The 17159-nt window shown below is 40.6% G+C and overlaps 1 protein-coding gene and 1 long non-coding RNA gene across 2 annotated transcripts; one reads left to right on the top strand and one right to left on the bottom strand.

Annotated features, from left to right (window-relative positions):
• The first annotated feature begins 1853 nt into the window (after positions 1 to 1853).
• wdr32 (WD repeat domain 32) lies at positions 1854 to 16441 on the top strand. The gene is made up of 7 exons (XM_079528772.1): positions 1854 to 2672; positions 3145 to 3258; positions 7681 to 7878; positions 9913 to 10115; positions 11581 to 11661; positions 12020 to 12165; positions 13244 to 16441. The coding sequence occupies exons 1-7, from the start codon at positions 2176 to 2178 to the stop codon at positions 13613 to 13615; spliced, it is 1611 nt and encodes a 536-aa protein (XP_079384898.1). The 5' UTR covers positions 1854 to 2175; the 3' UTR covers positions 13616 to 16441.
• Positions 5000 to 7346, bottom strand: LOC306942284. Its single transcript, XR_013792264.1, has 3 exons — positions 6726 to 7346; positions 6414 to 6472; positions 5000 to 5120 (listed from the first exon to the last, which is right to left on the bottom strand). It is a non-coding gene; the product is annotated as an uncharacterized lncRNA (long non-coding RNA).
• Positions 16442 to 17159: the final 718 nt, after the last annotated feature.

Genomic DNA, 17159 nt, shown 5'->3' with positions numbered 1-17159 from the left:
TCTCCACCAGGCCGAAGGCATGGGGAGAGAGTATGTTTTGCACTCCGTCCGTGTGTGTGTCCGTCCGTCCGTCCGTCCGTCCGTCCGTCCGTCCGTCCTTCCGTCCGTCCTTCCGTCCGTCCGTTACCAGCTAATCTCCGGCACCGTTAACCCGGTCGATGCCAAACTTTGCACACACACTCCCTGGATGCCAACGATGAACCTCTGCCCCGCATTTTCCAGAACGGCCTGTTATAGCGCCACCATGAGGCAGCTTTTCAAATGTTTTACCTAAAACTGCACCGATCTGCGTGAAACGTTGCATGCACACTCCCTAGAGGCCAAGGACAAACCTTTGACCTTCATTTTCCGCATCTGCCTTTTATAGCGCCACCAGGAGGCCGACTTTTGTAAAACACATTTTTTGATATTACTCCTCCAGATTCTGTCCAGAAATCTCACAAATCGTTACACAGTATCTCTATGGTCATGTGCTCAAGTCGGATCTGTCCGATATTTCATATTCCATCCTAATTGGCTATAATTGGCTTTCACAGTTTGCAAGATTGCCCCGTTTTGAACAAAATCCTCAAATCATGAACGCAGCATGCAATTTACGTGAAATCTTTCACAGACCTTCCTACTAGGCTGAGGCATATATCCCACCCTTTTCACATTGGCCTGTTATAGCGCCACCAACAGGTTGATTTTTGCAAAACACATTTTTGGAACAAAATGCCTCAAATCAATTGCCATCAAAGGCAAACATGTTTATATTACTCCTAAACATTTTGCCAAACATCTCACACAGTCCTATCCTCCTGGTGGAGACCTGTGCCCAGAAGGGCACTTTTTCTAGTTTTTTTATGATTCCATAAAGTGGGCTACCTGAAGATACAAAATATTAATAGGCCTAATAATAATCATGGACATACTTGTTTGTTTCCCATTGTGTTTCCCTATATTTTCCCCTATTTTTCCCTATATTGATTTATTGGCTATAAGCTATAGCTTAAGCTATAGTTTATAGCCTAGACTCTGTTTAAACACACACACACACACACACACACACACACACACACACACACACACACACCCACACACGCACGCACGCACATACGCACGCACACACACACACACACACACACACACACACACACACACACACACACACACACACACACACACAGCTGGGGCAATGTATAAAGGAATGCAAACTGATACCACAAACTATAATTTTGTTTGACATTTTTGTAACCGCAGAGATGTTTTCTGCTCCACACTTCACTGTCACAGCATGTCTTTTCATGATTTGAATATAGACCTACAGCGGCTACTGTCAACGGCCCCGCGCGCACGTGTGTCATCATTCTGATCCGATGCCAAGTTGTGTGATTATACAGAGCGATCATCATAAATAATTAAGGGACTAGGCCCTAGTGGGGGTCTCCGTAGGGGTATGTAATAATGTTCATGTATTTATTTCTAAAATATACTAAGTTCTTTGAAAATATTTTGTAAATATGTATTAAATGAAAATATGTATAGATTTAAATAAACCCGTAATATATCTATTAAGAAGAGGAAGGAGAAAACGTGGTCCTAGTATGCGGCACAAGTTGCACAGCCCATCTTAAAGAATCTCAAACAAACTAATAAAACCGTTTTGCTTGGATAGAAAATATCTGCTCATATTTCACTTTTGTTTAAAAGCTCTATCAGCACCTAATAAAACCGTTTTGCTTGGATAGAAAATATCTGCTCATATTATATGTGATATGAGTCATATATCACTTTTGTTTAAAAGCTCTATCAGCACCGTAAATCCCCAGTAGGTGGCGGCGTACAATCCCCGAATCCCCCCTCCCCCCAAGTAGAGAAGGAAACGGAAAGGCGTCACTTCGTTTTATTTTGCGATGCATTTTGTTTATGCTGAGGCGCTCTCTATGCTTCTGCTAGCAGTAGCAAGTCTGTCTGACAACAACACAATACAGTTCGGCTAAACGCAGCGCGGCCAGCCGAAGAATCGCAGCCATGGCGTATTAAAAGGGTTGGTGAGTGAGAGTTTGTCATATTATGTTCGGAAGGTAGCCAACAACGGTAACTCGTCGCTGATCGTTGTCACGGAGGAGGAGACGCTGCAGCAGCGGCGCAGCCGACCCGACAGACGGGTCCGCGGACCCTGACGGAGCGACAATGAACTCGGGGCACCGAAGCGACAGCGAGGACGCAGACGACCAGTCGCAGCAGCAGGACAGGCCTCCGAACAGCAGCAGTGCCTCTGCTGACAAAGAAGAGGAGGAGGACCCCGACACAGACGACTCGGAGGAGGACGAAAATGGTGACAGTTCAGGGACCACCGGGAAGAACCCCCCTGCTGCTGCACCGGAGAGCAGCGGCGACGATGAGCGTGAAGACGGCGCGACCACCGCCGCCGAGAAAGATGTCCGCTGCCCGGCGGCGGCGCCCACGGTGGGCTGCCCCGGTGCCAGCGGCACGGTGAAGGGCAGCAGGAGTCTGTTCTCCTGGGTGCAAAGCAGGACTATTAGAAGGGGTCTTTTTGTCGACCCCGCTCGGGATAACTACAGGACAATGACAAACTTGTACTGCTCAATGAACCCCTCGGCGGACTCCGTCAACCTGAGCACTCAGACACACGGTGCTGTGTTCAACTTGGAATATTCTCCAGACGGGTAATAAGATATAGACATTACATTTACATCCGTCAATGAGAGTAAAATCTAAGTGTTGAACTACAATTGTCATAGCAGTGGCCAAACGTGGAAGTCAATAACTTAACAAGATGTTCTTTTAACCAAGGCAATGGCAACAAGACTAATTTGTAGACATACAGTATATGACAACTTGTCACAGAGCTGTCTGAAGAATTGCATTTGTGTATGAGAGCCTGATCTGGTCACTGTGCCAAATGCAGGGTCATCTAACTCAAAAGAAACGTACTATATCTGACTATTGCTACTTGTTACTATTTTCAGGATGGGCGCACGCACACTGTTTCCGGTCAGGTCATATAAATATCACTAGTGTACACAGCAGGGTGTTTTGAGCATTCAGTACCTTGTGTTTTGGTGTGTGACTCATTGAAGCCGAGTTTTTCCATATTGATTGTCATTTGACCTCTGTGGGATTGATTGTCCTCCTCAGGTCTGTGCTGACAGTGGCCTGTGAACAGACTGAGGTGCTCCTGTTCGATCCAATCTCCTCCAAACACATCAAAACCCTGGTGGAAGCACATGAGGACTGTGTCAACAACATAAGGTAAAAACTATCTGTAATACTATCTGTAATCTTTAGAGGTACCTACTGGAGTGGATACTGGATAGTGTGCCAGCTAGGGCTGCAACTATCAATTATTGTCTTGGTGATTTATCTATCGATTACTTAAAGGATCAGTTCGCCACTATAACATGGCATTTGTCATGCTTTAGTATGATATCCGGTCATGAAAACAAATATAAATATTTTCATTTGGCGATATAGTGGCTGACAACGGCTCATGTAACGAGCCGAGGAACGGTGCGCTCATTTCCTACATTACCCACAGTGCATTGCGCGACAGACAGACAGGCAGCCCCAGGCACCCAGGAAGCTGAAAGTTTCTCGTGTTGTTGTTTGGAGTTGCAAGCGATAGAAGTAATAATAGCTAATATTTAGGGGTAGTAATAGTAACAGCAGTAGTGGTGGTATAGTAGTTAGTAGCCTAGTCTCTGGTAGTAAGTAAGTAGCGGTAATAGTAGTCAGTTCGAAGTAACGTGCGTCGGACTCGAGATGCCACTGGCTGGCTTTGTTTTTAGAACTCGTTATGACGAAAATACAGATGCAATCATCCAGCTTTACTCTGTACTGTACTCGGACCACTTTGGGTGTGCAGTGAACATTTCACCACCGCAGATATCTTCCAGTTCGACCGCAATCTAATGGAAGAATTGACCGGATCATCATCATCGAAGCAGAACAGAGGTATGTCGTAATAAACTAAAGCTACGACCACATGCATTTCCTTTCAAAATACATGGTTGTTGTTACACGTGGTTGTTGTTGTGATGTCTATAAATGAATTTGACATGCCGAGTGTCTCTGATGCTTACAGCTAAAGACCTTTTTTGCTGTTTGTAACTGGAACACCCTCCACATAAACACCACCATTTTTCCTAGCTCTGGTCCATAGCCCTGCAGAAGGCTATGGACCAGAGCTACATTTTTCCATATCAAGCTTCAAACTACAAACCAAACATAAAAGCATTTACAACCGGGAAAGCATCTGTATTAGCATTGGCTATTCAAAAATAGCAGATATACAAGCTCAGTGCGTCACTTGGTGCCGTGCTGCGAGCTTGTATACATTTGCAAAAATGAAAAACCTTATATTGTTTACCATATTGTCTCATGATTGGTCAGATAGGCCCATAATTGCATAATACTTTATTTGATGCAGGAGCTGAGGTCTCGGTGGCTGTCTTCGACTCAAGAGATGAAGAAGTGGCTTTCAAGGAACTCCCATGAAGTATACAGTATATTATATAGATACAATTTACTTTGTATGTTGCTGTTGTACACAATCTGGATTGATAAATCAATGTACTACTCTACTCCTAAGCCTTTACCAATATTGTCGTGCTTTTACTGAAGTACATTTTAAATTCTGGACTTTTACTTGTAACAGAGTATTTCTATATAGCAATATTGATACTTTTTCTTCTGGGATTCTGATTTTTGTAATCTGAGTAGAGGACAGACTTTGCCTGTGTGGCCTTGTTTTTTAAACCTTATGTTACAGTACAATAAAACACATTCACTTATTCACTTATTTCCATTGTGGTCTTGTTTGCATTCAGATGTGAATGAGTATTAGGAATTGGTCAAAATGTATAAATACCATACGCCTACATGAGATAAAATAAAACAAACTTGTCATCAAATCAACTATCTTTTAATAGTACTGATTTACATAAATCTACAGATATATATAAAAACAGGGGTCTATGGTTGAACTGGAAATTAACAAACTAGATGTTCTATAGTCAGAGGTCACTGAGGCAGGTGGTTTTTCAGGCTTTCTGCATGATGACACATCACTGGAGCTGCTTCTGGCCGAGACAGGACAGGAGCAGACGCACATGCTGTGGTGAGAGAAGACGTAGAGTCAGTAATGGTGAAAGCACTCAAGGATTACTGGAATGGACGATTGAGTGTGTAGGCTATGTACAGTATGTTTCTTTACTGATCAAATTAGTAGGTAGGCTACAACTGAGTATCACATATCAATCATAATAATAAGCAGACTTGGCAACCTGACTGTAGAAAGTAACAGTACAGTAAATAACTTGGGGGTCATTATTCTGAATTGAATTTTAATTCACACAATCATGTTACCAAGATTGCCTTTTTCACCTTTACAAATATTGTATGAATCAGAGCCTGTCAGTCATTAGATGATGCAAAAACACTGATCCACGCCGTTGTTTTTTCTGGGCTTGATTACTGCAATGCACTTTATTCTGGACTGCCAAAGAAAACTACTGACAGATTACAACTTGCGGCAGCCAGAGTTTTAACTAAAACTAAGAGTGTCACGGCATTGGCTTCCGGTTGTTTTTAGGATTGATTTTACAATTATTGGTCTGCATCTGTGACCTTCCGACCTACATGACTGCCTGCCTAGATATGTCCCAAACCACCCCCTCAGGTCCTCACAGCTGGCTTGCTCGATGTGCCTAACAAATGGCAACAAAAAAACACAGTGAAGCAGTTTTCAGCTTCTACGGGCCGACGGCGACACGGCGTGGAACAAACTCCCACTGTACCTTTGACAGGCAGTCTCTAGACATTTTAAATACACTCTTGCTTTTAGATTTATTCATGTCCTCACTATTGCATTACTGCCATTTCAATGTTTTATGCCTTGCGTTTTTTTTTCCACCATTGCTCTGTAAAGCACTTTGAGCTGCATTGCATGTCATGAAAGGTGCGATACAAATAGTTTTATTATTATTCAGTGCAAGGAACTTTGCTTGTGTAATTTGTACAATGTTGTCATCAGTTTTATAGTTTGTTGATTACTTTTGATGCAGTAATGATCTTTTTTTTTTCTTTTGAGATATTACAAAAGGTTAAAAGTCAATTCACCGTCATCTAGTGTGATTTACAGATACAATTCAATACTACAGTGTGAAACCGTCTGTGTGAGACACAGTAGGCCTATAGTATAAATGACAGTATATTTACTACATTTTACAGGACTTTGGTTGACCACTGACTGGTCTTTGTAAAAGCATATATAAATATATGAACCTTTATTGAAAATGATATGCCCTTGAGACGTGTCATCTAGTTTTCTAGGGGGTCAAACAAAATACAGCAAATACAGTAATGTGCTTTATGTATAAAGTTTGAGTTGAGTATGTATGGCTCACCATCAGTCCATCAAAGACATCTTCAGCTTCATCAGCCTTCTGTACCCATCTGGGCTGACCTAATGGACACAGGTATAACACTTGAATGTTTACATTGCTAGCCCTGAAACATACGAGCCCATGGCTAACATTGCTTCAGATGGCATGCCATACAGTTTTGAATTGAATTAATGAATAGTTGAACGAATAGAATATGTTTGGACCGAAAAGTTGTAGGCTGAAGCCGTGCCTAGCCTCTGACACTTTATGTAAACAATACGGTGTGGCGACACACACGTACACAAATAAGCTGTAAATACATTGAACACTTACTTCAATCTGAATGTCCCTCTTCGTCCATCGGGCTTCGGTTGCAACTTCCAGTTTATTTAGGCATCCTGAACGCAGGTTCCCAGTAACACAGTCAACAAACACTATCTGGGCAGAAAAAAACTTTTCCTGGGCAGAAAGGTTTGCATGTGCGACGCACTGGACCAGGGAAAGCTACTAGCTAGGTCGCTCCAGCAGGCAACAGTCCACACATCCAAATGCAGCAACTAGCAGCTGCTCTTGTCCCCGTCACTGCATTTCTTCCTCCGTATATTTCTGGTTCATATAACGACCCTAACGCAGATTCTGCCATTATGTGTAAGGGAAAAATCCCCTGGAGCAGCCATACTGACTCGTTGTTTTCGTTTGTTGTTGTGTAGACAGGGGTGTCCTTCGCGGCTAGGCTAGCTACGGCAAGCCTACCTGTCCATTGTCCCTGTAGTTTCTGAAAGCCTACCGAGTGTCCACCACCTACGTCATTTTTGGACAAATACGTACATGGTGGACAGCTTTGGAAGTGCGCCCACGGAGCTACAGAACACCAATGATAATAAACGGGCGCATTTTAGCATATATGCTAATGATTAAAAACACACAGACTAGGTTGAATAGTGGCGAAGTGGTCCTTTAATCAAAATTAATCATATAATCGAGAAGAGTAGCTTTTTAGCCTTTTTTTAAAGGGTTGAAAGAAAAATGTACATTCTCCCCAAATGTATTAATTGTTAGTTAGCTAAATTGATTATTTTTTATAATAAATTGAGTGTCAACTGAATAATACCAACATCCCTGTGGTTCAGTTCTGACTGGAGACCTGTGTGTTGCCTGCACCTGTCTCTACATTTATCAGTCAGTCTACATGAAGCAAAAACTGCCTAAAATCTTTAGCCGTAAGTTCTGCTGAACCAACGGCAGTGTACGTTTTGAATGTGGTCTTGTCTTAATTTTTGCACTCTAGGTTTTTGGACAATCGTCTGTTTGCCACCTGTTCGGATGACACCACAATTGCATTATGGGATCTGCGCAAGCTGAATTCAAAGATTTGCTCGTTGCACGGTCACGCCAGCTGGGTGAAGAACATAGAGTATGACACCAACACACGTCTCCTGGTCACCTCCGGCTTTGATGGAAATGTTATCACCTGGGATACCAACAGGTATGTGTGTGTTCTGTATGTATTTGTTGGTATTATGCGTGGGTTTAAGTGTTATGCGTGGGTTTAGTTTAAAGTCATCTCCATATGAGCATTTTACAGCCTTTAAATCTAGATTAAAGCTGTCTGTGCATGGGCATGTTATATTTGTGATGCCCTCTGTCCACCCAACATCCACTCACAAGGCAATTTTAAGTTAGTGTTGATTTTGTTGACTAAAACTATGACAAAAAATGTTTGACTATCTTTTTTTACAGAGGAAAACAAAATAAAAACTAAGCTATGATGACTAAAACTAAGACTAAATATATTTCATTAACAAATAAACTAGACTAAAATGTTAGGGAGGGACTAGTAATGGAGAAGAGATCCATAAGAACTAAAAGACAAATCATTTTATGCTTGTTTGTGTTGCATGCTGAAAATAGCCGATCTACAAGTTCAGCTGGTAGATCTGGTAAGACAACTGCCATAAATAACCAAGTCTAAAATCAGCCATTACGACGCAATCAAGGCCTGCCATTGCCAAAATACATTTTAGTCTACTAAATCAACTGTAGATGTAGTCCACTAAAATCATTATGATATTTAGTTGACTAAAACTAGATTAACACTAAAACATTTCAGATGACTAAAATGTGACTAAAACTAAATGGAATTTTATTCAAAATACTACGACTGAAACTAAATCAAAATTTGCTGTCAAAATCAACACTTAAGTATAGATAGAAAGGGGTGGATCACGTCTTCTTAATTGAAAACGATACACAGTAGGACTTGAATATTAATCTAAGGCACCTTAAAAAAAAAAGTGTGATAACATGTTAGGGTTCACGAAGGTATGGGAACCAGTCTTAGATACAGTGGACCCTTCTAGACTGCGCTTCAATGTACCTTATTGACCGGTAGTGAATAACAAATACTCTGGTGACCTGTAATGTACAATCATGTCAAGACTGTGGTGTACTGTTTTGTTTTTTCTTGTTTGTATTTTTTTTTGTCTGTGCATTGTAATGTCCGTATTGTGGTTGTTTTCCTATGTTGTGTTTAAAAAAGAAAAATGTGTGGTTCTATATACATTGAATGGCGATTGTTCAGCTGTGAAATTTCAGAGCCTCAATAAAAATACAAAAAAGTAAAAGTACACTGCTATAGTAAATGTAGCACTTGAACATTGGGTCTACCCTGCACACCACCAGTGTAGATCTGGCACTTGAAGGCCTTTGTTAAATAATTGAAGGAGAATAATAGTATAGCTGCATTAGCTTGGTGTTGACCAGCCCAATATAAGCTTTATTTTTCAGATTTCTGTCCTGCTGGATTTATGTTCGAGGAAAGCATGTTTTGCATCATTAGCATGGGATATATATTGATATTGATTGTCCAAAATGTCCTTTTTGGATCATCTGCCATGGGGACTGGTAAAGATGAAAAGCATATTTCAAAGCATATACAACTATATACAGCATATACTGTACAACTTTAAAACTCATACAGTGTGTAGGGGCCATAGTGGACCACCATTCTTTTTTTCTTCCAATTTACGTTTTATTGAATTTTAATCAAAACATGAAAACGAAACGACTGACAATTGACAATACATACAACCGAAAACAAAACAAGACAATATACGTACAATACACACAAGGGGAGATATCTGCCTCTCTTCTCTATTGATGATCATTCATAATACATAAGTACCTCAAACAGGTGCATATACAGGTTAAACAGGTTTAACTGAATTTATACAAAATCAGGTCTTATGGCAGAAACATGAGTAATCCATCTAAACCAGTTATCTGTGAAGACTTCAACTTGAACTCTGAAGCTGAATGTAATTCTCTCCATAATAAATATACTATAGATTAAATCAATCCATTCATTCATAGTTGGTATAACATTTGTAAGCGGACCACCATTCTTGATGATGATGATGATGTACGATGATTCGAGCGCCCCTCACTTCACACAGGTGTGATTATTATTTTTCTTCCATGCCACACTGCGTTCTTCACCAATCTAATCCTCTGTCTACAGGTTCACAGAGGAAGGGTGCCCGCACAAGAAGTTTTTCCATACTCGCTACCTTATGAGGATGCGCCTGACGCCCGACTGTTCAAAGATGCTCATCTCCACCTCCTCAGGGTACCTGCTCATCCTCCACGACCTGGACCTCACCCAGTCCCTGGAGGTGGGCAGCTACCGCATGCTCCGAGCACGACGCACGTCCCTTAGCTCAGGTAAGACAAAATTCTCCTTTTTGGTAGTATTTTGAATGTTATCAACTGCCAATACATAAATACATTTTAACACTTTAAAGACACTTTTCCAGATGTAGTTTGTGTTGCATAAAGTCATTCAATTCTGATTTTTAAATTTGATCCCATTCGCATCTGATTCTGCAGGGTTTTAAAGGTATAATGAGTAGAATTATGCCACTTGTCATTTTTAAATACAACTCATAACGTCCAGCAGAAAACACCCCATTCTGCATCGCCCTTAACCGCATCATCCTCATCAAATCTCACCAATGGGGGAAAATCCAACCCCAGATTCACTCCCTCTGTTTAGCTGTTTTGAACCCCATGACTCCATGATGGTCACATTTGCTGCTTCGATCCTATGACCCAGAGAGACAGTTTTTATTGGCTAGTTGGTTGTGAAACAGCTGCTGTATGCTTACACTATGTTGCAAGCAATGGTATTTGTTGCAGGTGTGACCAAATACAATTGGCGCCACACAAAAGGTTGGCGCCCAGAAATGATGTCAACATTCAAACATAATAAATACAGGCAGAAGGCAGGGTTTCTGCAGACAAAGACACTGACACAGACTGACACAGAGATAATGATAGAGTTAACCTCTTAACCACTTAAAGGGATATTCCACTTTCAAAATAACCTTTGGACATTTTATCGTCTACTCAGGCTTATGTGAACACCCCAGACAGTTTTTAAGTTGCTCGATTCAGTATTTAGATAATTGATATTCATTTTCGCTGCCCAGCCCCCTTCCTATACAAACACATTGTAGCTACAAACTCCATTTTAACCATGATAGATTCATCGAAAACACCTGTCCTTTTTATGGTGACTAATACTGCCCTCCTAATACGTGAGGGGCTGTGTTTTTTCATTTACTGTTTTCATTTAATTTTAATAATTATTTAGTGTCCTCTGGCCTTCTCCTGCTCCTTATTCTTTTCCAAAACAATTATTAAAAATAAAAGAATACAGTAAATGAAAAAACACGGCCCCCTCACGTATTAGGAGGGGGCAGTATCAGTCACCAGGTTGGGTGTTTTTGATTAATCTCTCATGGTTAAAATGGAGTTTGAAGTTACAATGGGTTTGTATAGGAAGGGGGCAGGGCAGCTAAAATGAATATCAAATATCTAAAATACTGAATCAAGCAACCCCAAAAACTGTCTGGGGTGTTTTTTTTAAAGTGAAATATCCACATATAACCCCCACAATTTTCCACATTTTGCAAATGTTTTATAAAAGTTTCACCTATATAAATGGCCAAAATAGGGGGGGGGGGACATTTTTATTATTTTTTTCTTTCTTTTTTGTGTTTCCTATTACTTTGCTGATAAAGGCCCTTTGAAGAAGCCTGAGCTTTAAGTTTAGAAGTCCATGCTTGTTTTAGCCATCTATATTGAAGTGGGGAAAAAACATTTCTGTCTCTCTTGGTCTGTGTAGATGGCGGTACATCAGCATCCAGGTCTACTGGAACTTCCCGCCAGGGAAATGACTCCAGCAAGATCCATCCTCACAAAGAAGGTATTTAAATGTTCTACTTACAGTCTAATCAAAATTGCGTGGAAAATGTTAATTACAGCTTATCTCAACAAAATAATGAGGTTTTTGGTGGTACTCGGTCACCATACAATACAGTATAATTATGAACTTCATAATTAGTTCCTGATATAGGCCACATTTTATAACCCCTAAATGTCATTTGTTTCTTTTTTATCTCTCCCATTTGATTTATTTTGTCTTTGTTTGAAAAAAGAATCCCTTGGTCAACCAAAGAAATGTTATTTGAAAAATCATGTAACATGATTGTAGATGTTTTTAAATAAAGAATATATATTTAAAAATATATATATATAATAAAACTATCATTATCCTCTCCCAGGTCTGTCTCCCAGGAATAGCCTGGAGGTGCTGACCCCAGAAATACCTGGAGAGAGGGACAGAGGGAACTGCATCACCTCCCTCCAGCTCCACCCTAAAGGCTGGGCCACACTCATCCGTTGTTCTAGTAACATGGATGACCAGGAGGTTAGTGAACACTACTAGCCCGCAGAAGGAAAAAAAAAGCTCATGGCTTTTTAAAACCACTGTCTTTTGGCTCAAATTAGCAGTTTTAATTAAAGGGCACTGTTTTTGCTTTTTTTATTGTTTAGATTTTGCATGATTTTGCTAAATAAACTTTGATGGAAAATTGCAATGGAGGTCTCAATGATCTTCAGGTATCTGGGCCTGTAAACACAGTGCTATAGTCCATCCAAAATATGTTTGTCATACATAACTGGTTGGACCATTCATCACTAATAATCTGACTCCTTCTGAAAATTAGCAATGTTTTATTTGACAGACTTTGTCATTTGGCAGACTTTATTTTGCATCCTAAGTAATGACTGTAACTTAAAGAGCCAAAACATTAGTGTGCCACTGTCCAAATAACTAACAAGTTCACTGTAATTAGATAAAATCCTAGGCATTACTTTTAATATCAAATAGCTGGCAAAAAGCCAGTCTCATTATTAGAAGAGATGTTAAAGAGCCTTGGCTCATGTAAATTCAGCTTTGGACACTTTCCAGTCGGGTGAAGAGGGAAGCTAATTAAACCAGAGGTTCCCAACCACCGGGACATGTGCCACTGGTACGTGAGAAGGGAATCCCAAGTTTTCCCGTCGTATTTTGAAATCCATTTGAAAACACGACTGAGAAAAAAGAGAGGACAAACACATTAGTGGGCAGGATTGGCCGTTGCGCTTAGACACGATGACGTGCGATGCACCCCCTCCCCCCCACGCATCTGTGTCGCCTTATTGCGCTTAACTACTTTAACCATTATTTTAAACTTTAGCTGTTGAATCGTGAATATGTGGTGCAAATCTATGAATATAATATCTTTCACAGCGAACATCTATAATTCATATCTTTGCTTCTGGGGGGCCCTGGAACAACCTATTTTCACATGGGGGTCACATGAGAACCACTGACATAGTAGTTTTTCAACCACATAGGTTGAACATAGGTTTTTCAGAAAACTGTCATGATTTAGAAGACGTTTTGTGGAATGTGGTCTCAGGTCTTAATGGGTTAAACCCTGCTTTCTTCTGCCTCCCTCCAGTGGACGTGCGTGTATGAGTTCCAGGAGGGGGCGCCAACGCGGCCGCCCGTCTCCCCACGCTGCTCCCTGCGTCTCACCCACTACATTGAGGAGGCCAACGTGGGCCGAGGCTACATCAAAGAGTTGTGTTTCAGCCCCGACGGCCGCCTCATATGCTCGCCTTACGCCTACGGCGTCCGCCTGCTGGCCTTTGACGAGCACTGTGCCGAGCTGGTTGACTGCCTACCCGTCCAGACCAGCGTGCTGAGGGAGGTTCGCTCCATCTACTCTCACAGCGACGTGGTGCTCACCACCAAGTTCTCCCCAACACATTGCCAGCTGGCCTCTGGTTGCCTTAGTGGCCGTGTGGCACTCTATCAGCCCAAGTTCTAGCATCTGTTTCTGTCCCACAAGTGGACCCATTTACCTGTGCTGCACCTAGGTGAACAAACGTGGACTAATATATGGACCTGGGATAAATAGTAGTTGTTAATATTTAGACCCCCCCCCCCCCCCCCCCTCTAAGTAAGTAAATTGACTTTAATTTTTTTTTATTTTGGTGGTCTAAATTTCCTATATTGTTCCATGTGGCAAACAGCTGTCATCAAACTAGTTTTAAACCGTGTATTCGAATACTATTTTCCCAGGTCTGGTATACTGACTGCAGCTACTTACACCATCAGCCTGTAGAGAAAAGACTGAAGTATGGGGAATACTGGCTGAAGAATCAATGGCCTTGTGGTGAAACTTTAAGCCTTTCAAATCCAAAACTTTAAATAGGAATTAATCTATGGTGAAAAATGGGGGATTTAGAGAGTCAAAGACTGGCTTGGTTTGGTCGCTGTTGCGTAGGTCAAGGTGGAATAATGGCATCACTCACAAACATATTAGATTTCTCATCCAATCATTGTTTGGAACTGTGTGTTCTTTAACAATAGTACTAGTAACCCACCATGAGTCTTGTTGAGACTAACACCCAGAAGTTAAAAGAATAAGAATTAAAAAAGGAATGATGCTGATATTTTACACTAATAACAAAAGTACAGTCATTAGTCTTCATACGACAATTGAGAACCGGGCAGCTGTTCTTCAGCATCCTCCATTCTACATACATTTCATCGGGAAGCATCAGTTCACAGCTAATCAGTTCACGGTTGTCATGCCTTCTCATATGTGCTGCTTTTCTGCTCATACAATCTGAACTTTGACCCCTGCGCAAAGGACCTCATCGTTGGATGCCTTCCCGCTGTGGTTATGGATGGTGACCTTCTCCTACCTACTACCTTATTATTTGTTCTACACCTCTTTTTCTAATTGTCCTGGTCTTTTCTTTGTCTTTTGTGGATTTTAAATGTTTTTTATTGTTGTAGTTCTTTTGAATGTTCTTGATCTTGACTTTACACTAACTACATGTAGCACGGTTTATACATTGGATTGAGTTCTTTCTCTCACTGTGGTCTGTGAGACTTCCTATTTGGATGTTGTTTTCACCTTATTTGTGCATTTTAAAATTTAGGGCCCTGAAAGGGAAATCCCATACTCTTATAAAATAGATGCAAAAGTATTTGAGACACAAGTATTTGAGGCAATGTGTGGAGGAGCAGTGCTTGGAGAATTACTTGAGCATGGTTGCTATAATCACACGGGAAGGTATTGTTTCTGGGAAGTACTTGAGAAGATTTCTGAAATACCATCAGCATTTTCTTTTATATTGTCCATCTCCCTGACAAAACAAGAAATTATCCAATTTTGTTTGTGGTGGCAAGGCACTCAGATTGTAGTATAGAGTGGTGAAAGGATATAGCAGCATTTCTCTCATTAGCTTTGCTAATGACTGTTCAACATTTTTGTTATTTTACTTAAGTGGAGGAGAGTGAATGGTTACAAAAATCACATACGATACTTTCGGGGAAGGGAACCCTGTGTAGTGTATAGCGTGGTCCCAAAAACCAGGCAAATGCCCCCAGATATTCACCTTATTATGACAGTTAAAATACTTAGTGATTTAAGTTTTGTTCGTTATAAGCAAGTAATAGGCAACATGAGCCTATACAACTATGCACACCAGCCTTGATAAATATCCTCCTATTCTTATTTCTTATTTATGTGAGAGGGGTGCTCTGCTTGGAGCTGTCTGATGCCAAAACATGTCTTAAGATTGTTGGGTCTGGGGTATGGCTGCTCCTTACCTGATGTAGCTGTGCAGTAAATGTGAGCTTGGACTTGTAAGGTTTCATTTGGTGATGGGGTTTAGTGTTTGTAAGCATAAGCTGTCTCAGCAATAAGATAATTTTGTAGATAACTGAAGTTGGATTTTTGAAAATGTTGAAGTGCTTGATTAATAGAAATGTACAAAATGTTATTAGCTTTGTTTATATAGGATGTTTAATGGTCTATGTTGGAAAAACAAACAAAAACATCTAGATAATGCACCCTACTTTCAGCCAGGGAAGTTACTGTGCCCTGAAAGTAGAAGTGGCATTATTCTTGTTAATTCTAAAGTTATTGTATATAATTAAAAAGTGTTAGATAAGAACATACTAGCTGTGAGAAGATCTTTTTATATTACTGTCGATGAGACCTTATAATTCTAAGCTCCCAAAATGCTTCATACTGACTGAATCATGTGTGTCGGGAGGAAAGAGAGGGAAGGAAGGATGTCTTTTGCACTCTGTACCTCAATTACATGCTCAATGTTCTGCAAACCAGAAGTGGGTTCAATTCAGTCAATTCAAGAGACGGATAAAAAAAAATATTTTTTTAAAACAGGACAAAGTTATAATGTACATCGGGAAGAAAATACTGGAGCATTGGCAAGATACTTGTAGCCTCTAGTCTATTTGAATTATTTAAGCATTGAATGAATAATTGCATTGACCTCATCTCTGTTGCTGCTTTTCTTTTCTTGCTCATTTGTGAGAAATGCCATATTACATAAAGCAAATATAAACATGGTATTTGTTATGAAATTACAAATCTTTTTGTTTTGGCAGCCCTATCATGGTTTTTACCTACATTCAGATTTGGTTGGTTGAACATTATTGTTTAATAATTTGCGAGCAAACTGTTAAATTCTGTTTTCAGTTTGGAGGGTGGGATAAAACTGTTTTGACAGGTTTGAAGCTCACAATGTTTGTTCCTAAATGGCTCTAAGTAATCCCAACAATGACATGACTAAAATGGTACTTATAATCACTGAAATAAAAGTGGCTTTTTGCACTGCCGACTATTTGTTTTACTCAACAACCTTGTAATGCTTGGGAACATCCACTAGATGGTAGTCAAAATGTCAGTGAGCACAAGACATTCCCCACAATAACAAGAAAACTAGAAAAAGTGCCCTTCTGGGCACAGGTCTCCACCAGGAGGATAGGAGTGTGTGGGATGTTTGGCAAAATATTTAGGAGTAATATAATCATGTTTTGTGTGTGTGTGTGCACAGTTTCACCGCGATCGGACGCTGTGTTGAGTAGTTGTGGCGATTTGTACAAAACGGGTACAAAGCAGGCTATTCCTGAAAAGTTTAGAAGCCAATCTTAGGCAATGAAGGTGGATTATGAGAAATCAAACAAACCCGTCTTGATCACATGACTATGGAGAGCATGTGTACCGATTTGCGTGAAATTTGGATTAAATCTGAAGGAGTAATATTAGAAAATGTTTTACATGTCGGCCTCCTGGTGGCGCTATAAAGAGCAGATGTGAAAAATTCCAGGCAAAGGTTTTTCCTTGGCCTCTAGGGAGTGTGCAATGCATACAAAGTTTTAGACAGATCTGTGCAGTTGGAGGTAAAAACCCTTTTCGGCCAGTTATAGCGCCACCATGAGGCTGAATTGAAAATGTTCACGTGGCATTTCTTCCTCGCCTAGTGGGAATGTGCGTGCACAAATTCACATGATTTGCAGTATCTTGTTTGAAACTGAGCACTCCTGCAAAC

Source organism: Electrona antarctica (assembly GCF_951216825.1).
Source record: "Electrona antarctica genome assembly, chromosome: 18".
Taxonomy (NCBI): Eukaryota; Metazoa; Chordata; class Actinopteri; order Myctophiformes; family Myctophidae; genus Electrona; species Electrona antarctica.
This window is presented reverse-complemented; position numbering and strand designations above follow the sequence as displayed.

Excerpts from the sequence above, each read along its gene's own strand:
- wdr32 (XM_079528772.1), top strand. The coding sequence starts at position 2,176 with ATGAACTCGGGGCACCGAAGCGACAGCGAGGACGCAGACGACCAGTCG. Across the intron at positions 11,662-12,019 it reads GATCCATCCTCACAAAGAAG|GTCTGTCTCCCAGGAATAGC; the intron begins GTATTTAAATGT and ends ATCCTCTCCCAG. Across the intron at positions 12,166-13,243 it reads GTAACATGGATGACCAGGAG|TGGACGTGCGTGTATGAGTT; the intron begins GTTAGTGAACAC and ends GCCTCCCTCCAG.